Source organism: Gavia stellata, chromosome 7 (assembly GCF_030936135.1).
Source record: "Gavia stellata isolate bGavSte3 chromosome 7, bGavSte3.hap2, whole genome shotgun sequence".
Taxonomy (NCBI): domain Eukaryota; kingdom Metazoa; phylum Chordata; class Aves; order Gaviiformes; family Gaviidae; genus Gavia; species Gavia stellata.
Window position 1 is genome coordinate 25,287,025 of NC_082600.1, and position 27,840 is coordinate 25,314,864.

The window sequence follows — 27,840 nt, forward strand, 5'->3', positions numbered from 1 at the left end:
GATCTCCAGTTTCTTGTGATTGTTATTATGTCAAGATGTGCAACTTGCATTAGCTTTCATGTCACTGTGCTTGCCCTTACTTTACATGTAAATTTTAATGAAAGATACAGCACTTTAAAAATCAGACGTCCATCAAAAGTGCTATTAGTCTGCTTTTTACAAAGCACATGGCCTCTTTTTCTACCTCTGCATCTCTACACGGCACTGAATGCCTCAAATGAAGAAAATAGAGGAAGAAAAAAAAGCCTTTCAATTATATCAATTAAATATTCTCCTTGGGCAGAGTGAAACCTGAGCCTCATCAAAAATAGAAGACTACAATACAGAGTAAGAAGACAATATTTTAGCTCCTGTTTACACACAACATGACCACAATGCCTTTAACTCTCCTAGGAATCATTCTTCTTAATAAAAATGAAAGCCAATGAGGAATCAGCTGTTTATTCACACGTTAGCAAGACACAGTTTTAAAATAAGGCAGAAAGAAAGCATGTAAGAAAAAATAAATTACCTATAATCTACAAAATACTTAACACATTATTAAATATTTTATGCATATACATTATTTGTAAACACACATGCTTATATGCAAAAACAAAAAATAATTTACCAGAAACATCCTATTTAATGTCTCATTTGTCTGCCTTCATAAATATATTATGAAGAGGTGTAAAAAGAAGAATGTTTGTAAGACATCTATTCCTTTGTGTTAGCTGATATTCAATATTTAAGTGACTTCATTCATCAAAGTTCAGAAAATGTCATCACCTCTGGAATATAAAGAAATAGGATGAATGCCTTGCAGACATGTTCCCCAATATCTTACATTTGAAATTCATCAACTATCAATCATCTCCAATTAGACTTATAAGAATTACACTAAAATATTTGTTTCTTCCCTAAATAAAAACCAGCAGCAAAAATTCGCTTACAAAAAATTATTCCAGAAGAATGACATCTACATTCAAGGGGCCTTGATTCTATCAAAGAGGTTTTACAGATTGGCTATTTGCTCACCATAAAATAAAATGCTTTATTTTTTAAGCAGTCATTAAGAGGAAAGTTAAAACTGAAAGTCACCATCCTTATAATAATGCAGGATTTTTTTCCCACCAAAAGCAAAACAAACCCCACAAATACCACACATATTTTTAAAGTATTAAGGAAAGGACTGTAAGTGTAGAAACCAAAAACATATAATATTCACATTTCAAACCCAAATATTAAGAAATTTTACAGGGCAGAACAGAGCTTAAAAACCACTGCCAAGGCTGGCAAGATGAATGTAGTGGGTTTTTTCCCCTTGCATAATTAGATATTTATAGAGCACAAATGATTAAATTTGTTACTGATGTTTCACTTTAACATTTGCATAAACCCTTGGCCACTCAAATGGACTTATTCACATTGCTCTGAAATCCTAACGGTATTACTGGTGAAGAAGAACTCAAAATTATTTTCCAGATCTGTAAGGTCCAGTCATTTCCTTCTATCCAAGTCCACAAATGCCATTTCGTTTTTTCTGTACCATTACCTCCTGGTCAATATTATTGAACAATTTAAAGAAATAACAACCTCAGTCTGCTCACTGAGAGCAATGCTGAACATTACAAGACTTAAAAGACCTACTTGGGTTAAGAACAGTTAGGACCAAGGGAGATAATCTGATCCTGCAATGCTGAGAACTACATGGGGAATTTGCCAGTAGCCTTTGGTCTACGCAACATGCATTAAAAAATGTCCTGCCAATGAAATATGTGAGTACTCTTTCATTTCTTTCTGACAATGGAGAAAAAACCTGCTTCATGTTGAAAATGAGTGTGCAGCTATGCAGTTTTTCATCCTGAGCACAGCTACTGATGGAGGGAAGGAGTCCAGTGCCTCAGAGGAGAAGCAGCAGTCTGCAGACTGCACAGGTGCTACAGAGGTATCCTGCGCACACCCAGAAACCAGCCACACTTCACTGCCATTCTTTGTGCCAGAGGGGATGTTTGGGACTTTTCAGTTCTTTGGGTGAATCTTGGCCCACTAAATTAAATGTGAATTTTGCTATTGCCTTCAAAAAGACACAGGACTTCATTCATTGAAAATAGCAGTCCCACCAGGAATACAGCCAGTTTCCTCTGGAGGCATGAACCTCAAAAGAAGCCAGATCCAAACCAAGAGTGATGATAAAACGAAACCCACTACATATATAAAAGAATGGTGAAAGGTATGAAAAAGGCAAATTGTCATTTCCTTAACAAAGGCTGTCAAGAGAACAAATGATATGGAAGAACGTGACTACACATTGACTCCAGTTCAATAGCAAATTAGAGTTGGGTATTTATGATCTCCTTTGGTATCATTCACTTGTGGGGGAGTGTTAGGGAAATAAACTCAATATAATTGTTCCTTAATTGTCAGTTCCTCTCCAGAAGAGAAGTCGTATTCAGCAATTCATGCCAAACTAAATAAAAGTCCTCCCTGCTCATCACACATTTACCTCATCTCCACAACCAGTTCCATACACCTAATAAAAACACAAACAATGCATACATACTCAATTCAGGTTAAAATGCAAGCAGTACCCAGGTGCTTTTCTGTATCTTGACTACTCCAGCCATTACCCCAGAACACCTACACTTCATCTTCTTCAGCTTTCCAGGAACTTATTAAAAAAAAAAAAAATCTCCTGAACTTTTTAAAAAGGATAGATGCAGAAGAAGCCTATTTACTACAGTGGAAGCAACTAACGAAAGATTTGTTTCAAATGATGAATGCAAGGTCACAGACTGCTGTACGTTGTGAAGACATTTTATGAAATAAAATACATCATATCCTTTGGCTACACACGTGGCATGAGACAAGAGTGGCTGCCAGTTTTTACTAAAAACTACAAGAATGCCAAAAAATATGAACCTTCCAGGTACAATCACTAAGGCATCTGGTACCACCTTCTCTGTAAGCTGAAGACCATGTGTGGGTTCAAAATCACACTGCTTGAGCCCTCTAAAGGTAATACCATTTTTCATACAGAGTGATGGTTCTCTGATGAAGTCACTTGCTATAACTGGAGCTAAAAAATACACATAGCTGGAAAGTGAAACAATATTTTCACTCAATGACACCATAAATTAAGTTTCAGTGCATATAAATCAATTGTGGACTATATATTACAATCCTCATTCCTACATGCTCAGTTGGGAGCTTTGCTTCGGAAACAACTTTCAGTTTAGTCCTGCACAGACTGGCCTGCAGCACAAATGTCACCCGAGAAAAGAAGGACACAGCATGAGCTAACATCACACCATACAAGACTCACCCTGATCTACACTGACCCTCAAATCACACTAAGTCATACATCAGCTAACTCAATTATTGGCAGCTCTGTTAAGGCACAGTAACATTTTGTATGGTGTGCTTAGAGCTTTAGGTTCTCACATTTTTTACAGTGTATATATTTGATTATTATGTTCTGATGTTCAAATCTTGCTAAGATACCTCTGAGTACAGCTTATGTATTATCCTCCACTGCCCAACTTTGGATAGAATAGAAAAGCTACGAAATTAATTAATGGAATAATTTTTCAATCTCAAAACAGAACACATAATATTGATTACATGATGCATTCCATCACAGAGAATCCAACACTACAAACTTGATAGAAGACGGCAGGGCATCAGAAAGAGGAATCATATAAAGAGAAAGTGTTTAATATGCCATTGTGCTCCCCAGAATTCAGGTATTACAGAAGCAGTGGTCACTGGGCAGAGACTGCTTGTGCCTCAAGAGGAAGTTATTATGAACAAATCCTCTGAGCTCTCATATCTTCCCACATTCATAGTAGTACAATTAGTCATTTCATCTTATTGGCATGGACACACCTAACATCCTCCAATGTGTTCAAATCATGCTGATCAATAGAGCAGATTCTTCAGTAGTGTATTTGTTGAAAAGGAGTAAGCCTCAGCATAATAAAACCTTTTAATCTTCTATCTCATTCGAAAATAGGACAAAGAAATGGATTTTCCTCAAGCAGTGCTTATAATTTATCAATTAATCTTCACCCTTCCCTCCAGTCCAACTGGAGACCCACATCAGGTTTGCAGCATTTTGCCTTATTGACAGTTTTGATTAGGGATGGATGACCGCCCTCTGCATGCTAAAGATAGGTGTGAACTGCTGAAGAGCAAGCTGGAGCCCCAGAGCAGCCTTACATGCCCTGTGCTGTACGGAGCTGCAAAGGAAATAGACCTCTCTGTTTAGCAGTGTTGATCACTTCTGCTTCCTCTGCAGCTTTTTGCAACTCAATTTCTCTTTGAAAAACACCTTTTCACTAACAGAGAGGAAGAGAAGCAGAGCTAGGGGGAGAAACAAGCTCAAAAAACCTCCCTCATTGAAGGCTACTGGACAAGCCTGGGTCCTGCTTCCACCACCAGTGCCAGAATTCCCAGCAGTGGCATCACTCCAGTGCAAGAGAGTCATCAGTACCAGCTCACTGGCCTCTGGCTCTGTCTTCAACTGAACTGATGGTCCCTTTACACCCCAGCTTCACCAGCTACAGAGAGCCTGACACTGCACAGCCCATACTTAGTGTGAACGGGGAGAAAATAACATCTGTTAAGAAGGCCTCAAAGCATTCATCTTAATAAGTATTTCTTCCATAATTCAATACAAAACAAAAGATTGTTAAGAGACTTTTAAAGGTAAGGGCATTGAGTTCCAATATGAACCACATTCATAAAAATGCAATTTGTCCATTGGCAAACAAACATTTTACAAGCAATGAAGTCTTAGAAAGAATGCAATCTCTACCTTTACTTCGACCTACAGACAGGAAGGTGTGCGTCCAGTTAAGAGGAGGAACAAGAGGGGTGTCCATCATGGAGGAGGCAAAAGAGAAGAGAAGGAGGAAGCATAAAAACCAGAAAATTATGTCACTGGCCATACTTACAAAAACAAGAAAATGAGCACATTTATGTAGCAGCCAAACCCAACAAAACACAATGTCAAGAAAAAAATGAGATACACCCCACAAGTAAAGCACAAAGCAAGGCTTAAACAACTGACAGTACAACCAGCAACTTCCTGGTTAAGCCCTTTGGCTTTAATTTGATTTTCTACTGAGAAATGCAAACCCCTCATGCAATAGCACGCCAGTGGTATGCCTCATTCCACGTCAAATTCAAAACAGCAAGGGAAACAACAGAGTAGGACAGAAAAAAAATAAATCTCATGGCAATATATTTGCTAAACACATTTCACCTACCAGAGCTAATGTATTTGTATATAATGTTGACATTGCATATTTACTCACACATATACATTTACATATTTTATATCCATCATATTTGTATAGAGAGTAAATATTTATTAAAAGGGAATATCTGAAGTTGGTTGCCAAGAAAAGAGAAGCCACTGTTCCCTGATGCATCATGGATAAATAAGGGTGGCTAAAGTTGCCAAAAGCCAATAGTTTTCACATTTTTTTGCCAGGCAAGGGAGTATAAAAAGGGCTGATGACAATCATAAAGGCCTGAATAGGTCATGCAAGTCTTCATGAGCCAGCTATGAAACTATGTCTCTTTTATTCAAGTACCTAATTACTCTTGAGCCTTCACAGGCACTACGTTCTATCTTATTAATTCTTTGGACTGTCTAACCTCAGATACATGTTCACTTAATGGCAAAACCACTATTGTGTACATCTAGTCTAGGAAAGCCTCATCCGGCTTTAGAGTCAAAACTCACATTTTCTCCCCATAGACAAACAGCTGATCTGGTCCTCCTAGTGCCCCATGTGCACACACCTTGCATTAAGTCTTCAACCATTTCACTCCTGCATTTGCAAGACCAGAATGCATCACCAGCAGTGCTGCTAACTCCTCCCTGTGTACCCATGTCAGCAAGATGCTGACACTGTCCAAGGAAAACAGAATCACCCCTCTCCTCACCCCACGTCTCCTCACCAGCTTCTTGCTCCACACCCCCATAGTGCAAAATGGGACTAATGATCCCATCATGTCACAGCCAATAGATCTGTAACACAATCCAGGCTGAGATATTAAAATGTGAACTCTGATACAGGCCTAGATCCCATCTGTAGCCCAGGCTGGGGTTAGCCTTGTTCTTTTTCTAAACCATTTTGCTCTGTGCATATTTGAATATTTTAAATTGCAGACACAGGACTTATAGGCCATTATATGCAAATTTCCTCAGGATTCATAATGAGTTAGGATCATGCCATGAGGACTATTAACATATTTTTTGTAATAATTGCACTCTTAAAATAAAGACCAACACTGAGGTCTACATTTACCAGGCAGAAGTGGGAGTCATTACAGCTGGCACAACAAGAAAAAAATGGCAAGATAAAATAGTTGGTGGGCTGCATGGAAGGGGAAAGCATACCTCTTTACTGTCCATGGAATCATTTCCTGCTCAGTCCTGGGCACCTGAGTCCCAGGCTGACAAGTAGCCATGGCTCATGGAACACAGAGGCAAAAATGCAAATGGTTTGACTGGCACCCATCAGGCTTAGTTGCTTTTATCATGCAAAGCCCAGCTCAGAAAAGCAGCAGGGACAAAGCTCTTTTACCATCAGTGACTGAAACAAAGAGAAAGTCAAAGGACTTACCTTGTTCACCCATCATCAGGTGTGAGAGGCCTTTGAAAGAGAGAGAGAGAGGAAGTAAGAAAAAAGAACAAAATAGAAAAAGAAGCAGCAATATCCATGCACACTGGTTGCAGTCCAATACCTCTCAGGATTGGAGCTCACATACTTGAACTAGACCAAGTATGGGTGTAGCACACAGGGCACACACATATGCAGGTGTTGCTTTCCACACTGAGCAGAAAAGCATCTGTCACAGGTAGAAAAAACCTGCTGGTAGTTGCACAACTGTGTTTTAGGTTCATCATACCCCTCGGGAGTGACTCCAGAGGCACTGCACACCGGTATGGCTAAATGGGCTGGGAAAGCCAACATCTGCAATGGGGCTCTGCAGGGAGCATTCGCTCATCTGGAAAGCTTTAGAAGTAACTTCTCCTCAGATAAAGATTTAAACTTCAAGGCTGCAGTGGTCAGTGAAAGGGTTGCCATGATCCTACCACATCTGCTTCAGATGAAATATCTGGGCTAAATACATAAACACACACACACAAATCTATCCTCATTCTTGAACGTGGTGACTTCAGCATGTATTTTTAGAAGTCGATCAACACTGCTCACACTTACTAATTAGACACTGATACATCAGATCTGGCAAGGACTAAAAAAATTACCTGTAACCTATTTTCAATACTACTCCCTTTCCTTTCTGAGAGGAACTGGAGATTAAACTTCTGAGAGCAGTGTGTTACTTTATGGCTCTATAGCTAAAGCTACTCTTTAGTTTCATAATTCAAGGTAAAGCCAGAAAGCAGCACAGCTCCTCTCAGCAGTGACAGTCAGTGTGTAGATGGGGCTGTGGTGGTCACTTGGGCTGCTCCAGTCTCTGTCCGATAACTCTTTCTGGCATAAACCTTTTTTGTTTCAATTAAAATCAATTTCTAGCCCCAATTTTCAAATTTGTTTACTGTACAACTGTATTCATACAAATATCGTTTAGATACTAATATATAGTGTATATATATAACATATGTAATATATATTATATATAGTATATATATTCATGCCCGATCCATTAAGCATCAACTGATCCATTAGTTAATTTTGCAACACATGATATCACAGAAGTAACATATACAAAAATTGAGTCCTACCCACTCAAGCCATGACTGACCCCTTTCATACTTGGTTCCCTGGCCTTCTTCCCTTAGTTTTATTCCTTCTCCACATTTCCTACCTCTCACGGCGCTTAGTATGGCAGGGATTTTGATACACACATACACACACACACCCCTACACACACACCCTATCTTAAGTCAGATTTTTAATCAAACAGGGCTGTGACTTTTTTAATTTCACGGAGACTGAGAGGTCAAATGAATTTATTAGAATAAGAATTTTCAACAAGCAGCATGCTGAGTTTGAATTTGTTTATTTCTCTCTCTTTTATATTTTTCCTTTGCATCTGCTGGAGAAATCTAAAATCCAGATCATCCCAAGAATATGTTCACCCACAGAGAACTCCAAGCCAGATAAGGGGATTAATAATTGTACAGTCTAAAGAATGCAAATATCTTAATGTTCTTGAAGATTACTGTGGATTTAGAAAAATAATCAGAAACACAATATAGGTTTAGGGTTTCTTAGCTATAAATAAACATAGCAGCCTTGATACTGTAGGACATATTTCTGGTCTAAATTACAAGATATAATTTCACCAAATCGTTTTGCTCTGCTAGCAGAGTGGGTTGAATTTGTGTCTCTATTTATGGCCACTGACCCCATCATTCCTGATAGGCAAACCTTAGGTCTGTCCAAATGGGCACTTGAAAGTCACTGTAAAAGGCACTGTAAAAGACGAGAAGACAAAAGTATGATTGTTAGGACCTACAAAGCACAGAGACCTTGTAGCAATGGTGAAAAAGGAGAGAAGGCAAGAAGGTGGCAGTATGACATGCAGCTGAAGCTGGCCGAACAGGGAGGGGACATCAGACCCAGAGCAGAGATAGGGGTCCCAAGCCCTCAGCCCTTTTACACCCCGGGGAAGGGAAGCCTCGCCTAAGAGCCACAGCACCAACAGGTGCAGCTGCTGGGGACGGCAGGGGCCTTGTCCACTTGGGAAGATGGGGCGCTAACAAAAAGAAACTACCAGAGAGGGTTCAAAGCAAGAGCCTGCATTAAACACCCTGAATCACACCATAAGAAGACCCCTTCTCTTTCCACCAGCCACAGAGGAGTTTTAAAAATCTCAAAATGTCAGGAATGTCAACACCCCTTTTGTCCTTATCCCCAGAAGGCCAATGCTGAGTGCCCTATCTGTTAGATAAGCCAGACACAGCCCAGAGCCCTTCGCCTGCAGTCCAGGAGTGAGCACACTGCCCAGATGTACCCACCATTCTGGCCCCTGGTTTGGCCTTGGTTCAAATGCCTGCGAAAGAAAGTCTCCCTAAGAAATGTTCTGACTCTTCCTGCTTCTTGACAAATTTGAAATACAACAGCAGCTGTGGTATTGTATGTAACTCTTGATCTTCTAGTCCCAACTGGACAATGGAAGTAGGGAGATTAATGAAAAATAATGCCCCCCCCCCCCAATGGTACTTTTTCCTTTTTAAAACAGGAAGAAAAAGGAGGGTGGACTTGGCGATATAGCAAAAAAACAATATTATCTCTTAAGTTGTCCGTCAACATAGATCCTTATTTTAACAAAGAGAACACCAACAGAATTCTAGATTCATTATTAGAAAAAATAATATAAATAATGAAATAACATATCAGCTTTTCTCATCTGAAAATTTTCCTCCCTTGCAATTTAAAGTAGGAGTGAAAATGAGTGTATTTATCTCCAACAAAATGTCATTAACAACCAAAACCTTCAACCACTGAGATCTAAAATCTGTAACATTTGCAGCATGCGTAACAAAGGCCCCAAATTAGTCACAGTAAAATCAACACGGAAAACGTGATCTGACATCATAGTCTTACCTCTATACCAGTTTCAAGATATGACAAGACACTAAAACAATTTTCAAATCATAAAAGTCAAAAACATCTCGAGGTGGTACTTGCTATTGGACTACAATAAACTAATAAAGCATCCAACGAAGCAATGTAAGAGGTGTGAGAGTTGCTCAGACCTGCAAACTAGGCCAGATTTTGCCAGAACAAGGCGGACACCTATCACCATGCTATTTGGGCATCAACCATAAAGGCTAGCAAAGCTTTCACAGAATCACAGAAACACAGAATCACTAAGGTTGGAAAAGACCTGTAAGATCATCAAGTCCAACCTAAAAAAAAAAAAACCAAACCAAAACAAAACAAAACAAAAAAAAACAACACAAAAAAAAAAAACCCACACCAAAAACCAACCCACCCAACACCACACAGCACCATGCCCATCAAGCTACATCCCACAATGCCACATCCACACGCTCCTTGAATACCTCCAGGGAGGGTGACTCTACCACCTCCCTGGGCAGCCTATTCCAATGTTTCACTACTCTCTCAGTAAAGAACTTTTTCCTAATATCTAGCCTGAACCTCCCCTGGCGCAACTTGAGGCCATTTCCTCTAGTCCTGTCACTAGTCACTTGGGAGAAGAGACCAACACCCACCTCTCTGCAACCCCCTTTCAGGTAATTGTAGAGAGCGATAAGGTCTCCCCTCAGCCTCCTCCTCTCCAGGCTAAACAACCCCAGCTCCCTCAGCCGCTCCTCATAAGACTTGTGCTCCAGACCCCTCACCAGCTTCGTCACCCTTCTCTGGACACGCTCCAGCACCTCAATGTCTTTCTTGTAGTGAGGGGCCCAAAACTGAACACAGTATTCAAGGTGCAGGTTCAGGACACTAAACGAACATATCAGGCCCCAAAGCACGTTATTCATATATACAACCATTGTTTGCGCCAATAGCTGTCCCATTCCAGGGCAATCGTGTAAGAAAATCTGAGTTTCCACCTAAATCCAGGTGAAACATGCTTTCCTTTTAATCCTAGATTTGTTCAACAAGAAACCCTGATTAAAGCCTCAGTGTAGAACTGGGAAAAGGTTGACACAAACCTGCATGAGCCACAATGGTCAAGGGGTTGTGTGCTTTTTCTAAATCAGTCTAGTCATTCTTACAATAATCTACTGGCTGGGCACAACTGCTGCCCAACAAAAATGGTGGGTAGCAAGTGCTTTGGAAAAGGTTTAGGAAAACCTCAGAATAAATAGCTTATCTTCCTGCAAAGAAATTTTGTGTAAAAATCAGGAATCTGGTGACTTGTTATTCCTGAACTTCAAACATGAGTGACAGTAAGGACAAGTGCATGGCTTCGGAAGAAGGCTCTCAACAGGTTTCTTAGATAATGGTAAGCATCTGCTTGTGCTCAGCCTCTGGAGCCCCAGCTTCTTCAGACATTCAGCAGTAATGTGAAGAAAGTGGCCTGCTTCTTCAGAACACTGGTCTGTTACTAAAATAATATGTCCATTGCTGAGGGCAGACAAACATAGAAACTCGGCTCTCTGGCCATGATTTATGCCTGCCACAACTGACTCTTCCTATTTAGTTTTGGGAGGGTTTTTGATATTTCTTTAACCTACTACCAAATCATTTTCTTAAAGGTTATTGTTGATATCCCTTGATCTCAAAGTAACATTTCAAAGAACTACATTTTTTTTAAAATTGTGAACCATCTGCTTTCTATATAAAAGTAGTAAAATTAAGTGGCTCTAATTAATAGTAAAATTAAGTGACAAAGGATGAAGAAAAGGCTGAGGTACTTAATGCCTTCTTTGCCTCAGTCTTTAATAGTAAGACCAGTTTTCTCTGGGTACCCAGTGCCCTGAGCTGGAAGATAGGGATGGGGAGCAGAATGAAGCCCCACAAACCAAGGGGAAATGGTTAGTGACCTGCTACGCCACATAGACATACACAAGTCCATGGGACCAGATGGGATCCACCCCAGGGTACTGAGGGAGCTGGCGGAAGTGCTCACCAAGCCACTTTCCGTCATCTACCAGCAGTCCTGGCTAACCAGGGAGGTCCCAGTGGACTGGAGGTTAGCAAATGTGATGCCCATCTAGAAGAAGGACCAGAAGGAGGATCTGAGGAACTACAGGTATGTCACAGCCTGACCTTGGTACTGGGGAAGATTATGGAGCAGATCATCTTAAGTGCCATCATGTGGCATACACAGGACAACCACGCGATCAGGCCCAGTCAGCATGGGTTTATGAAAGGCAGGTCTTGCTTGACTAATGTGATCTCCTTCTGTGAAAAAGTGACCCACTTAGTGCATGAGGGAAAGACTTGTGGATATAGCCTACCTAGACTTTACTGAAGCCTTTGACACCATTTACCACAGCATTCTCCTGGAGAAACTGGCTGCACATGGCTTCAATGGGCGCACTCTTCGCTGGGTAAAAAACTGGCTGGATGGCCAGGCCCAAAGGGTTGTGGTGAATGGAGTTAAATCCAGTCAACAGCCGGTCACAAGCGGTGTTCCCCAGGGCTCAGTATTGGGTCCAGTTCTGTTTAATACATTTGTCAATGACCTGTATGAAGGGATTGAGTGCTCTGTCAGCAAGTTTGCAGACGACACCAAGTTGGGCAGGACCGTTGATCTGCTCGAGGGTAGGAAGGCTCTACAGAGGGATCTGGACAGGCTGCATCGATGGGCCGAGGCCAATTGTATGAGGTTCAACAAGGCCAAGTGCCGGGTCCTGCACTTTGGCCACAACAACCCCAGGCAACGCTACAGGCTTGGGGATGAGTGGCTGGAAAGCTGCCCCGCAGAAAAGGACCTGGGGATGTTGATTGACAGCCGGCTGAATATGAGCCAGCAGTGTGCCCAGGTGGCCAAGAAGGCCAAGGGCATCCTGGCCTGTATCAGAAATAGTGTGGCCAGCAGGACCAGGGAAGTGATCATGCCCCTGTACTCAGTGATGGTGAGGCCGCACCTCAAATCCTGTGTTCAGTTTTGGGCCCCTCACTACAAGAAAGACACTGAGTTGATGGAGCATGTCCAGAGAACGGCAACGAAGCTGGTGAGGGGTCTGGAGCACAAGCCTTATGAGGAGCAGCTGAGAGAGCTGGGGTTGTTCAGTCTGCAGAAGAGGAGGCTGAGGGGAGACCTTATCGCTCTCTACAACTACCTGAAAGGAGGTTGTAGCGAGGTGGGTGCTGGTCTCTTCTCCCAAATGACAAGTGATAGGACAAGAGGAACTGGCTGCAAGTTGTGCCAGGGGAGATTTAGATCAGATATTAGGAAAAACTTCTTCACTGAAAGGGTTGTCAGACATTGGAACGGGCTGCCCAGGGAGGTGGTTGAGTCACCATCTGTGGAGGTATTTAAAAGACTGTGTGGATGAGGCGCTTAGGGACATGTTTTAGTGGTGGACTTAGCAGTGTTAGGTTAATGGTTGGACTTGATTATCTTACAGGACTTTTCCAACCTAAGCGATTCTATGATTCTAATTGTACAAAGTATCAAGGGCCAACACTGGATTCTTACGAAGACAGAAGGACATTTTTAAAAGTAGCTTCAGAGTACAACGATATGAAAGAGCAGTGTAGTTAAATAGCAGTTCTCATCTTTAAAGATTCATTAGGGGCAATTTTCAGGGTGGAGGAAAAAATGAAGGAAACCTTGGAGGGAGTTTGAACCTCGCCCCCACTGCCGCCCCAGCACCACATTTGGGTACTTAGCACTTAAAATGAAAAAATAAAGCCACAAAACCTAAGAAGGTGGGGAGAGCACAAAATACAGCTGAGAGTGACAACTGATTGCAGCAACAAAGGAAGATGGACTCCTTCATCTAGTTAATTACAGCTTGTCCCATGTTACTGGGCCTGTGCTCTGGGGGTGCACACGTGTGCATGGGTGTGCGTGCACTGCTGAATTGCTCTGTTAAAGCGGGCAGCCTCAGTATTTCCCTTTTAATGATGCTGCCAGATGATTAGCCCAAAAGCTCTTAATGAATGGGAAGAGAGACTGCCAGGCAGCAGCAGCAGCCCAGCTCTCCCCAGGGGCAGGCTTGCCCACAGAGGATCGTTTCCTGGGTATCAGGCTCCGTGACCCGTTCAAACAATAACATGGCCAGCTGCAATGTATGTCTGAGGCAGGGCATCGTGCTTTCTGGTCCAGGGTATACATGGAAATCATTTACGGCAGAGCTGAAGAAAGAAACCATGCAAACCAGGGATTCTTCCAAAAATAAAATGACATCTACTATAGAGAAGAGCACACTGATGAGTGATGGAGTCTGTTGTTTACACCTCCTTTCCTAATTTCCTAAAACTAGTAATTCCTTAAGAAATAGGCTTTTTTTCTCCTCTGAGCCTCCTATCCCAGCTCCATTAGCAGTTCCCTTTTCTAGTTAGGGAGGAGAGCTAACAAGTCCCTCGTCTCCCACTTGGTCCTTCTTAAAATAGGCATCTTAAGGTTTTCTAAAACCCAAAGACCAAGGAAGACTCCCTAAGAGTCCCCATGTACCAAAAAGAGGGCATTCCAGCAGGGCCAAAGGATGGGACTCAGAGGAAGAAGTAAAACCTTTGTCTTGAGAGATGTGAAGAATGGATGAAGAGGAAAAATCATTCTGAGACCTAGTTCAGACCTTTTACCTGCTACAAAGGTCAGCTTTGCCAAGAGGATGACCTGATTCTTTGGCTGCTGGCATACACGGTGCGTGTTTTTTCTAACTGGGCAAAGCAGTAGCACAGGCTGGGGAGCAGTCATTTTTGTTTGATTTAACCATGATATGCACAACAGCCAAGGGCTCCTCCCAGGCCCCAGCAGTGAGGCCAGCCGGGAGTGCAGTTTTGTCATTGTAGCCGGAGGCCCACTTCCAATCCAATTACACACAACAGCTGTGCTAGTTCCTCTTTTGCATCCCCTTTGCTTCCTCTGCTATGCAATTCCAGGATACGTTTTGTCATTATCGAGGGCAGTGAGTCAGGGTGACTGACACCTACTCTGAGTGATCAAAAGAGTAAAAGCATGAGGTAGAAGCCAAAGAGAAAGTCGTTTACCCCAACATCTATGGGCAGAAATAGTGATCAAACCATACTATCTCCTTTCCCCCACAGCAGAAACAGTATTCTGACATTGCACATGGCATATTCCTAGAAGTATTCACATAGGGAAGGCTACAAACATGGTGGTGTTTGAAAGCATGAAAATAAACAGGCAAGTGTTCGCAAAATGGCCACAAGCACAAGAGAATGTGTGCAGGTAGCAAGACCTGAACGTGAATGCATTTTATGGCTGACCCATAAGAAGATGTGTATCACTGCAAATCAGAGCACCTGATCCAGTAAGTGCACAAGTTGGGAAAAAAAAGAACTGTTAGGCATGGACTAGAATTCTTCAGCTTGGAAAAGACATCTCTGACAATACATATGGTAGAAGTAAAATACCAAATAATACAGAGCAGGTGAGCAGGGAGTATTTTTTTTCCCTATTTGTCAGAACACAAGGCGTAAGAGTCACTGAATGAAATTCTCAAGTAATAGGTGTAAAAACAAGTGAAAGAAAGTACTTCCCACATTTGAATGATTAAACAATGGGACTTGTTATCACAGGATACTGTGAAGTTAAAAAATATAAGTGAATTAAGAAAAACAAAGACTGGACACGTCCAGAGAAAATATGTCCATCAATGACTGTTCAAGACTGTGATCTGGATGCAGTATCAGGTCTGAAAGTCCTTAAAACAGTGACTACCAGAAACCACAAAGGTATATCAGGACAAGACCAATGCTAACGTAGTTTCTTAAACTTCTTCCAAAGCATCTACTTCCATAAAAAGATGCTTTTGAGCTAGATGAATTCTTGCTCTCACCCCAGTGATCACTACTGCCATATTGTTGCAAATGGGTGTGCACAGAGCTGAAAAACATTCACATTTCAGTGCAAGAGAATCTAATTTGGGGACAGTGCTTGTGCAAAGGGCATGCAAGAATGAAAACAATGATGGTACCTATGAAAAAGAACATAAGCCTGTACAAAATGGTTTCAAACACCTGAGTGGCACTGAAGATACAGCATGAGTGGATTCTTACTCTGACCTAGTACCTTCTGCAAATAGGAAACTTCAGATGGACTAAAACACAATTCACACATTTTCATGCCCAGAAAGCAGAGTTCAGCTTCAAGGAAGCAGAAGCCAGCATACAGGTACTGCTTAAATGACCCTATGACATAGAGTTAGGGAGACAGACTAAAACAGCAGCCCCGAGATGAAGAAAGGAAAGAAGTATGAAAGGTTAAAGACCTGGATCAAAAAAGTGCTAGTATGCTTGTGCCTTCAAGGATCTCTGTATCCTTATGAAGGAGTTGTTCAGGCAAACAAGGACTAATTTTTCCTCAGCACCCCAACTAACTAGGTCATTTCTACTGGGTTGTGTCCATTCAGTTACATGCAAACTAGTCAGCAGTAAAATCATGACAGCTAAATGCCCAGAACTTCATCTCTTAGCCTCCTCTCCATGAACATCTGAAGATCTCTCCCACAGAGGGGATAAGCATGGCAAGAATAGGAAAAGCACTATTTAAACTTCTACACCCCCCAGGTATCAGCACCAGTCACCATAATATCAAGGACCCATATTTAGTTCTTTCTCCTGCATTCTTCCACTAAAAAAAAACTGAGACAGGATCATATATCACTTGCTCCTTGATCTACTGGTCTTTTCCCAACAATTTGTCTTTCAGAACCTAGACCACTGGCATAGAGTAGAAAGTGCAAAGAAAGGGGTAGACATTGTGCAGATGTGACAGAGACATCCATTCTGGTCTGTGCTGCACACCGCTCCCCAGCCAAGGCACTTAATCTCTGTAATAAGGCTCTTAACCTCCATAATGTTCAGCCCAAGATCTCTAAGCATCTTGTGAAAGTGAGGTGAGGCTGTAGTTACAACCCCAAAGGGAAAACTGAAGTACTGAACGGAGAAGTTATTTCTCCTCTACATGACCCAGTGAGTTAGTGACCCAGCTATGTAAAGACAGCAACAGTCCCAACTGCAGGGCCCTGCTCTAAATACTTGATTTCACTGCTTAAAATGTGGTGGTGTTATTTTGTGACTGGGGACGTAACATTTGCAGAGCAGCTGGACTAACATCTGAAAAACTCCTTTCTTTTGTGAAATAAGCAAGAGGGGATCTTCAGTCAGCTCTTGAAAGGAGTGTAGCACACCAGCCCCCTGGAGTACCCCTTCTTCACAAGCAGAGACCTCGCAGCTAGGGAAGGCTCATACTACACATTTCTGTTTACTTTGAACAAGACCAACTTCTTTGCATCTTGCAGGAACTGCGCCCAGCAGAGCCCTGTGGTCCCCACTGCTGCCAGCCCCAGCCTATTCACAGCTATCTTCTCTTACTGGGGAATTAGTTCTAACCAGTCTATTCAACAATAAAAACCACTCAGTTAATCAATGGGCTCTTTACAGCCCTTCTGCTGCCTGTGGGTAAACAGTTACCACTAGCTCATAAAATCCCTAAATTGTCTTGCAAACAGCGGATGGTTAAAGTAACCATTTTGACAGGGGCCCGGGGTTCTGTCCTCACAAGATAGTTGGATGGCTAAATAGGAAGAAAGCTTCTGCACAGCTGGGCAGAGAGTAAGTGCACAACCAAACCCTCCCAGTGGTCCGTGTCACCGCCCAGTCATGCAGATATGCCAGTGTCCTCTGCAGGAGGAGATGAACGGAGGGATTAGACTGCCTAGGAGCAGAAAGTTACAGAGCCCAGTAATGAGGTGTAGGTAATTGTCAAACTGAAAATATACAGATGAGTGCGAGAGCACATGGAAAAGAGCATTCATATGTGACTAGAAATCCACATGAGAAAGCACACAGCAGTCCTGAGAACAAGAACAAATGTGTATGAGCAATGGGGAGAATAAAAAATGCATACCCAAGCATATAAATACTCTTTGCTGGGTAAAAACTGGCTGGACAGCCAAGCGCAGAGAGTTGCAGTGAATGGAGTTAAATCCAGTCAACAGCCGGTCACAAGCGGTGTTCCCCAGGGCTCAGTATTGGGTCCAGTTCTGTTTAATATATTTATCAATGGTCTGTATGAAGGGATTGAGTGCTCTGTCAGCAAGTTTGCAGACAACACCAAGTTGGGCAGGACCGTTGATCTGCTTGAGGGTAGGAAGGCTCTGCAGAGGGATCGGGACAGGCTGCATCGATGGGCCGAGGCCAATTGTATGAGGGTCAACAAGGCCAAGTGCCGGGTCCTGCACTTTGGCCACAACAACCCCAGGCAATGCTACAGGCTTGGGAACGAGTGGCTGGAAAGCTGCTTGGTGGAAAAGGACCTGGGGTGTTGGTTGACAGCCGGCTGAATATGAGCCAGCAGTGTGCCCAGGTGGCCAAGAAGGCCAACGGCATCCTGGCCTGTATCAGAAATAGTGTGGCCAGCAGAAGTAGGGAGGTGATCGTGCCCCTGTACTCAGTGATGGTGAGGCCGCACCTCAAATACTGTATTCATTTTTGGGCCCCTCACTACAAGAAAGACATTGAGGTGCTGAAGCGTGTCCAGAGAAGGGCGATGAAGCTGGTGAGGGGTCTGGAGCACAAGCCTTATGAGGAGCAGCTGAGAGAGCTGGGGTTGTTCAGTCTGCAGAAGAGGAGGCTGAGGGGAGACCTTATCGCTCTCTACAATTACCTGAAAGGGGGTTGCAGAGAGATGGGTGTTGGCCTCTTCTCCCAAGTGACTAGCGATCAGACAAGAGGAAATGGCCTCAAGTTGCGCCAGGGGAGGTTCAGGCTGGATATTAGGAAAAATTTCTTTACTGAGAGAGTGTTGAAACACTGGAACAGGCTGCCCAAGGAGGTGGTGGAGTCACCCTCCCTGGAGGTGTTCAAGGAACGTGTGGACATGGCATTGCGGGACACGGTTTAGCTGGCATGGTGGTGTTGGGTTGATGGTTGGACTCGATGATCTTACACGTCTTTTCCAACCTTAGTGATTCTGTGATTCTGTGAAATTATGAGAATAAGAGGGCAGCGAGGCAGAAGAGTCCATTCAGAGAGCAGAAGGATGGACTGCTCCAGTGTGCCCACAGAAACAGTAGCATGGTCCTGTCCTGGTTGTGCCACCTCTGCTTGGGCCCCTACACGGATGTTGTTCGAGGCAACACTTATTTGTGGCATAATATCATGAGTCGTACTGGTAGAGCATAGCAAGGCCATGCCTTCCCAGTTCAACCATCCTCCTCTGCCGTAGACCCCAACAGCTTCAGGATGTGGTGGAGAGACCTGTGACCCCGAACGCTTGATGCATATCCTGTCAGATCCTGCCAGATCCTACCAAGATGAGAGGAGGCAGGAGCTCCTGGACACCTCAGACTGGGGCAGAGAAGGTACATGTTCAGCCCTGTGGGTCACTGAAAGGATTCAATGCTACTGTTGATGGAGCCTTTCTTTCCAAGGCATGCCAGGCAACATTTGCCATTTGGTCACTTCCATCCCCTTTGTTGCCAGCTGAGATATGCACAGAATGCAAAGGACCACAGCAGAACAAAAAGGGGGCTGACGAGAGAAGCCAAAAACTAAATATGCAGGGAAATTACCCGAGTGGCTGGCCCTCACTGCATCTCTCTGAAGTGTTTCACAAAATCTGATTATCCAAGTGCAGAAAAGAAGCAAATTGAATGAAGAACTCATTCCAGGTCCAGGTTGGGTGTAGCAAAATCTATGCAGAAAGCTGAGAAGGAAGAGCCTTGATTCTCCCATCATCCCACTCCAGCCAGGGCAATGCCAGCTGCTTCCCTGGGCTCTCATTTCCATTTCACATAATGATAAACCAGGTGGAGCTGCCTGAGCATGAGCTAAAAATTAGTTTCTTAAGCTTCAGTGGCAACAGGATGTGGACTACAGTGTAAGGTGGTGTAGTTTGATTAACCCTTGTAGCTGAAGTTGGGGGACTCAGATCCTTTCAGTAATGAGAGAGCAATCTAAGGAGGGAGGTTTGGAGTTCTCTGTGGTAAAATACTTCCTTGTGGAAGAACTCCCCAAATAAACAAGCACACAAAACACAAATTCTTTTTTCCATTTAAATGAATAATTTGTGCCCTGTCGGGAATTGAAGTATTGATACCTAAATAATATCACACATTCACAACTGGGCAGAAAGATACTCACTGGTTTTTAAAACCTAAAATAAAATAACAAAAAGACCCTTTGTTAGTGGAAATGCAACTCAAAAGGTTTTCAGTGGGACTAGCAAATGGAGTAGACTGCAGTAGGAGAAGGAAAATGACTGAACTAGATTTGTATGCCAAACTACACACAGATGTATCAGAAATAAACTGTATATAATGCAATGTTCAATGCCAGGTAATTAGCAATACAAGCAACCACTTTTAATGTAATTTTCATTCAGAAAACATCCCTTTAACTGACCAACACAATGTAATCTCTGAAGAGGGAAGTTTGCAACCTTTGCTGCTATGAAGCCCTCCTTTTAGCAAAGACTGCAATCCAGATCCTGTGATGTCCAATATGAAGATCTCTTCTGTACGCTCTCAGGAAGCAGGATGAGAATTCTGCCCCTGGTAACTGCCCACCACCACTCCTTAAAGAGCAGCCTTTCAGCTCAGCAAAAGCAACACTTACCTGGAATATGATTGACATCTGTCGAGGTGTTTTCATGGCAAGCAGAAGGGAGAAAAGGAAAAGAGAGAGAGAGAAGAGAGAAAAGCCATTAGAGATGCACACAGCAACTCAGCATCCTTGCATGGAAATCAATTTCATGCAAAACCAGAAGTAATTAGGCTTGTTTGACGGCCACCCATCTGCAGCCAAGCACCCAGCCATGCAAGGGGGGAGGCGTTGGCTCCCTTTCCACTGTGCATGTAAAAATGAATCCATCATCATATCTGTCCGGAGAGAGAGTTCCTGGAATCAGATAGAACCAAGCCACGTCAGTTCCTGTAAGAATATTGGTTAAAATATTCTACTGTTTTTCACACACAAATGCAAAAGAAAGAAATATAAAACAACCTGCCTGCAGTAGGTTTCTATTGCACATAAATTCAAGCAAGTTTTCAGAAGAAAGAAAAGAACCTGCTCCCCTTTTACGAGGGGCCATGTGAATTTATGACCAGGTGCAAGACACTCAACATAGTCCCAAAGTCTAGAAGAGAGCTCATTCTTTTTCATTCCTCCTGCCCGTCATTCCCAAAACAACATCCTTCATTGCAGACAGCAGCAGGGGTGGGGGAGAAGGAGTGCCAGCGGCTTGTACGTCCCACATGTTGTCTTTTCACAAGATGCTGAATTCAGACCAAATGTCATTCAGTATTTTTTCTCTTTGTGACATAAGACCACTTTTTAGAATCAATCACATAAATCCCAGAATAAATTAGTCCTTTAAAAAAGAGGGGAGCAAGACTATGTAAGTGATAGTATCGATCACAGAAAAGGCATATCTTTGAATGTAGTGTCTGTTTTAGGCAAAGCCCACCAATCCCAGAGAATGTACTTTAAAAAAATGCCTCTCGTAACTTTTTTAGCATCCCAAGTTTAGTCTTGCTCTGAATAGCTACACTTATCATAACACCATGAGGGAGGAACCCCTGAAATCTCATGGGATTAGACTTGATCAATATTTTCCTTCCAAGGCAACCCTCCAAAGAGAAAAATGAACTTGATTGAGGAAAGAGTGGGGCTAGGCCCATAGGTAGCATTCTTCCCTGGAGACTTGTACCTTGCCCGGGAGTTGTGCTGCTACAGGTATCATCTTTCCAGTAAGACTTCAAAGCAATACATTAACGATTTGGATTACTACAGGTCCCAGACCACTTCTGCCACAAGTCTAGGAGCGTGACATGCTGGGTGCTTTGGCTACACACCAAGGTCTAAGAATGTATTCTCCTTCCCAAATATCCCCTCCAATTGCCACCAGTATTCCCCCTTCCTGTCCAAACCATCTGTGTTGCTGTGAAACCGGTGCCACTTGTCTTCCTGAGACACTTGCATTTCAGTTGTGAGCGAGTGATTCCTGTGCATGTTGCTTTTTGTTTATCACTTTGTAATGACTCCAGAATCATTTGAGGAAAAGTCCCTGTGGCACATCACACATATATCAAGCCATCCTTCCCTAAGGAGGTAATAACCCAAATAAAACAATGCACAAAGAGGGGAGGGACTGTTGCATCAACTCATTTAATTTCCACAGCTTCAACTAAACATGTATGTCAGATCTGATGAGTGTTATTTGTTGCCTTTCCTCTTTTAACACCTAATTGTATCTAAGAATTGGTGTTTTGGCATGCGAGCCTGGAACAACACTTAGCACTGAAAGTTTGCCTGAAAGTAACTATTTTTTGGTAGGAAAAGAAAACAAGAGTCAGGCAGTAATGCATGCACTGAGGATGGAAGGCAAAAGGAGGTGAGAGCAGGGGCAGAAGGAAGGAGCAGACCCTTAAACACCACTGCAGAATGTGAGCATGATGCCGAAGAATTTAGAAGTCCACACCTAGGACCTGAGTTGAGGTGTTGCTTGGGGAAAATCAGTGGCAGCAAGAGAAGATGATCACACGTTTCAGAAAAGGAAGAAAGGAGCACCATAAAGTACTGAGAATATTTCCAATAATCCAGCAGCTGCCCCAAAGCCTATTTGAAGCAGGTACAAAGCTCTAGACCCACGTTGTCCTCTCAGCCTCCCTTGCATGCCTGACAAAGGAGCGGGCACAGCTGCAGCCTGGGCTACCTCCAGGGCCCAGGAACAGCAGGCAGCCTCACCAGGGTGTCTGTGCTCCAGGAGGAAATCTGTGGGATGTTTAGGGAATAAAGGGCAAAGGAAAGAGCTAACCAAGGGTGAGCAAGGGATAAACACATTAAGCAAATAAGAGAAGAGGCAGTGGGCTGTAACTGATACACTGCTTGAAATAATACTTATTTAACTGTGTGTGAATTAAACAGGTCATGAAGCTGTTAAAAAGGGGAACAATGAAGTGTTAAGAGCTACACAAGCCTCTTTAAAACGTAGTTTCTCAATCGCAAGTAACAGGGGGCGTACAGCAAGGGGATTTCCTCTTACCCATATTTTTTGTTCTGATGTCCCTAAGAGCAGGCATCCCCAATCATGACTGGTTTTACTCTTAACTTTCTTCTTGCTGTACCTTTTTTGGAAAGCCTCCACCCAACACAATTTCTGTATACACTAGCTGCATCAGAAAAGTCACTGTTTGCATCTCTGCAACACTTCTGCAGTATTTACCTGAGTGGCAGCCCAGGTCATTCATGTTACTTCCCATAGCAAATAAAAAGGGAGTTTCTTGTATTGCAGACACCCCCCCATGTGGTATCTGCTGGCAAATGCTGATTTTCAAATGGTGAAAGTACTTGTTTTTTATTTTAAAAACACACATGAGAAAGCACCACTTTCTTTGTGAAGGCAGAAATGGCATATAGCCAGTCAGTCCTCACAAAAGACTCTACAATAAATACCACTGTGGCATACAATTGAAATCACCATGCAAGTCCTCACAGGAAACCCCATAACACCTCTGCAGTGTGGTGTGCCCTTCCACTGTGGTGCACAATTAAAACTGTGGTTGCATATATGAACAAAAGTGACCCTTAATAAGAAACCTCTGATGCAGTACCTTATGGCTGGTGGCTCCACAATTAGAAGAAATCTAATGCCTCAAGAAAGGTAGAAGACAGAGATGGCAAATAGGCAGAGTGACCAGATTTGGGGAGCTGAGTTGATTCTCCTTCAGACCCTGTCATCTGAGACATTCTCTCAAATTCTCTTCATGCTTTTCTGGTTTGTTTTCAAAAGGACTGTTTAAAACATGTGCCTGCTCTCTTCCTCTTCCACCAGCACTACCTTCCTCCCCCCCGTAGGGACCTCCTACCTGTCACAGGGACTGAGGAGGTACAGTGTTCCCCAATTAAACAGGCAGTATGCAGTTCATGGGTTCCATGGGTTCATGGCTAACAAAAAGCCCAGTGACCATGGGACTTACTGCCGTGAAGATGGAGGTTTCCCCACTTTCTCCATCTCAGAGCACTTCAAACACAGGAAGGTCTGCCTCTTAACAAAAGACAAGGCAGAGTTTGCTTTATCCTATACACAAGAGTCCATTTATTGCTCCTTTGTAAAGGGCAGAGCAAAAAGCTGGTGCTGTTTGCTTTTGTTCTTTGATGCTAATAGCTGGGTTGAAAGAGGGATCAGCAGGGCTGCTGCCTTTGTCTGGTGCAGCCCCAGCCATCTGGGTGGGGTGGAAGGGGAAGGAGGAGGATGAAGGGGAGTGGAAGGAACAAAGCAAACATTATTATAGCTCAGATCATTCCCGTGCCTGTAGAGGAAACATCGGACGTATTTTTAACTCTAACATTTTTAACAAAAAGTTTAGCGATAAGGGAAGGTGTCATGAGAGTGCACTTCTCTCTCCAACTGGAATACAAGGATAGCACAGACTTTCTATGTACATCAGCCCTAGCAGTACACATCACCTTGACATGAAGCAACCTTTCCCCCATCTCCATGGTCCATTCAATCTCATCCCCCGCTTTGATGAGCTGTGGACACCTGTCTTCTGCCAGCTAAACTGAGAGCCACTGACTGAATTCACACATCGCAAACCAGTTGTTAAGGCAGGAGCATCCTGGGCTAAGCGGAAATAAACACCTAGAAGTGAATGGCACCTAAAAGTCTTGTACTACGAGTCCCTCAAGCTCTCCAGCATCCCCCTCCAAGGCTCTGTGGTTACCCTCTCTCTGAACACCAGTGTGTGAAGAGGACTGGGGAGCAGGCAAAAACTGGGGAAAAGAAGAGGGCAGAAGTTATGACACTTAGAGGCATCTTTTGTCATAGGAGACCCACTCCCAAATAAGAGGAGATCCTGCCTTCAGACAGGAAAATGACCTTATTCTGAAGCTCATTCAGTTACCAACACCTAAAAAAGCTTTTCTAAAGCAGATTTGGCTCTCATCCTGCTGCAAATACAGAAAATGGACATAGGTACAATTTCACTGGCAGAAGCATGACTGATTGAGAACTCTCAGTCACCTACTTTGACTTACTGATATATATGAAAACAGTTCAGAGACCATAGACTGACGCATTTATGGCAGCATCAAAAGATATGTGATGAGCTAGCCTGGACTCCTGTGGTGTGGTAGTAAGAGATGCTGGTGACTCAGAACTGGGTGATTTCCTCTTAACTGAGCTCTGATGCAACATTTTAACAATACGATGAAGAGCTGCATTTTGGCTGAGCTGGAAATCCCTCAAATTGCAATGAGCAAAGTCTTCATTAATTTGATACTACATCAAACGAAGTGTTAAGTCCAGATGCTGATTTGGTCGCATTCTATCCTAACCTGGTCTGTTAAGGTAAAGGTAAACATACGGTCCTACTTCATCTCCTACGCCAAGCTATTGGGGACCAGAGTTGTTGGTGCAAAACTGTACAGGCTCCTTGTCTTTCTCTTCAGGACACAGTGGTTTAAAGCCACCTGGGAGGGTTACAGCAATGTAAAAAGAAAAAGCATTTACATTGTATAAACAGTTCTAACAACAGTTTGCTTGGGTAAAGACAGGCTCTGTAATGAGATCAATTCCAAGCATTAGCACAACATCCCTGTAGTGCCCATGCTCACACAGGAGATAGGCACCTTGAAGATTGCTGTATTTATGGTTAACTAGGTGAAAATTTTGGCTCCATTAAATTCATAAATGACTTGACAGTTACTTCGATAGTGTCATAATTTCATCCCTCATATTTACTTAAAATCTTTTGTCTTAGTCTTGTAGTAGTCTCCATCCCTGGTATCCTTCCACTGATTCCAATGGAATTGCCACAGAACTAAATGTGGCCAATTCTATTTAATTTGCTAAATGATTAGGATACTGAAATAAATCCAAGACCGCTCAAGCCTATGATGTCTGTCATGAGCTGCACACTGGGATCATGAAGAACTTCACAGTACTAGCAGGTGTAGGCCTTATTGTCTCACTCCAGAAGAATAGGACCCTGTAATTTGTGTTAATGGAGTGTTGAACACTTCTGATTTTATTCAGTAGAGACAAGTGGTGACACATACACAAACAAGTTCATTACAATCAATTACATTTCTCTGTGTCCTTTGTCCTACGGGTTCTCTTAGGCTTCAGCCTCTCGGGAATAATACTAACTTGATACGTTGCATAGAATTGCAGACATTTGCTGTACTGTGCCTTTGCACGGCTAATACTTGGGATCCCAAAGCACTTATTAGCTGTGAATATAGGAATCATTCATCCAGTACTGAAATGCAGCCAGCTCTGAAGTGAAAGAGACAGATGTTTAACAGCTTATAGGAACGCCATACAGCAGTTTAGTGTGTCACAGTTAGAACAACAAGAACTACTTAAAGAGGCAGAATGAAACTTGGCTGATTCTACTAAAAGTGCCATGTGATTTTAAAGCACTCCTGATTTAAATGAGGTGAAGGGATTTTATTTCAAATCTTATCTGAATAATTAACAGTGATTTGATGCCTCCAATGCTCTTCTCCATACTGTGTGAATTAATGTCGTGGGAAGCCTGCCCTCTCCACAGCATCAAATGTGAGGTTGACTGACACATGCCTGAGTATGTCACCCTCTAAAATGTACGATGTTTGAGTGAATCTTATATCCACTAAAGAAAACGGACCCTTTACTTCAAGGGGCCAAGCTTTCTCCTCTCAGGCAACCAAGATACTCAGGCAGAGTGTGCGCTATAGCTAGCTGGGGAGACATTTGCGAGCCACTATGGTTTCACTACACTTGCCAGGCCATTAACAAAAGTGCTTTCATTTCAACATGGTATAGATGGATTAAGTATGCCTGTTGCTTTCAGAAACCAATGCACAGAGTTATTTAGCTCCAGTAAGAGTAAAAAAACAACCAAAAAAATCTTAGAGAAATGAATTCATAATAATCCCTCTAATTAACTCTGTATCATTACTATCCTTAGATAAAGCTGTTGGCTGATTTCACAGCTTTCATTGAAACTACCATCCTCTCCCACACATCCCAACAAATATGCTCATGTACATTCCTTGGGGCCCTGGCTACATTGCTGGGGAAAAAGTCAATAGTCCTATAGCCTACTACTAGCAAAAATCCAACCAGAATTTAATTACTCAGTGCCCTCCAAACAATCTGTTATCTTCACTGCCTAGATACATTGCCTGAACACTCCAGAATGAAGCTTCTTTCTATTTCATCTGAGGTGCCTGGGCACTGAAGGAAATAGCGGATTTGCTCCCTACTATTTTGCACAGCACCCCCTACATCCCCATTCAGCCAGTTGTGTCCACAGTCTTGTGGAGCACACAGAGATACATAACTGTAAAACTTCTGAAGGGCAGATGCAAGCAGAACAAAACAAAGTGTCCTCCGTATTCACCATAGATAGAATTAGAAGAAACTTATAATGCAGAAAGGGAAGTTTTGTTTTAATGTTAGAAAAATTCAGTAGCAACAGGGTAGTGAGGCTCTGGAAGAGCTTGGCTACTGGGAGTTAGCCACCAGCATTGGAGACTATTAAGAAAAGACTAGATAAGCATTTCTCATTAATTTTTCAGAAACACCTGATCTTGTCTTGGAAAGACTAGTTGGCCCTTGAGACCTTTTCCAATCCCATTTTCTACAATTTTATTATTCTAATTCAAAACGCACTCTCCCCAGACAATCCTGTCAGTAACAGCTGCCAGGCATCACAAGCTAAGAGCTTCAGTAATGGAGCAGGGCAAACACCAAGGCCAAGCCTCTAACAGCAGCCAAGTGCAGGTACTGAGGGAAGAGTCAAAGGAACTGAGAAATTTCACAGTACCCTTACTAACAGCTTCCAGCAATGACAGACTAGTGGAGGTTGCATCATGATCAAAATGTTTAACAGTCCTTGATGGACTTTTTCCTCCTTGAATTTCCCTGGTCTCTTCTGGAATTAGAATAATTGATGTGGTGTGAAGCAGTATTTTCGTTCATTCTTTTAAAACCTGCAGCTGAATATATTGCATTGGGCATCCCTACCTGTTGCTTTATAAAATATTATGAATAAACATTCTCTATTCAGCATCACCACAGCACTCTTGATTACAACTATCATCTGCCTCACCTCCTGATTTAGCCACTTCTTTTCTAAACTGAAGAGATCTGGTCCATCAAGACCCTCTGCATTTGGCAGCTATTCTGTGCTTACAGTGAAAAGACATCTAAGTTATCTACAGCAGGATCAGTTATGAATTTTATCCTTGGGTTAGTTGTACT

At 42.7% G+C, this 27,840-nt stretch overlaps 1 protein-coding gene across 3 annotated transcripts in view; it reads right to left on the reverse strand.

Annotated features, from left to right (window-relative positions):
- Positions 1-27,840, reverse strand: part of NRXN3 (neurexin 3) — a 983,888-nt gene that overhangs the window by 931,140 nt on the left and 24,908 nt on the right. For 2 of the 3 annotated variants that reach the window (XM_059819968.1, XM_059819967.1), the window contains exons 2-3: positions 20,202-20,219; positions 6,621-6,650 (exon numbers count right to left, since the gene is read on the reverse strand). In XM_059819968.1, coding sequence (XP_059675951.1) covers positions 6,621-6,650; positions 20,202-20,219 — 48 coding nt within the window. Of the gene's footprint in view, positions 1-4,798; positions 4,811-6,620; positions 6,651-20,201; positions 20,220-27,840 lie in introns of all 3 variants that reach the window. The other variant, XM_059819969.1, reaches the window with a different exon arrangement.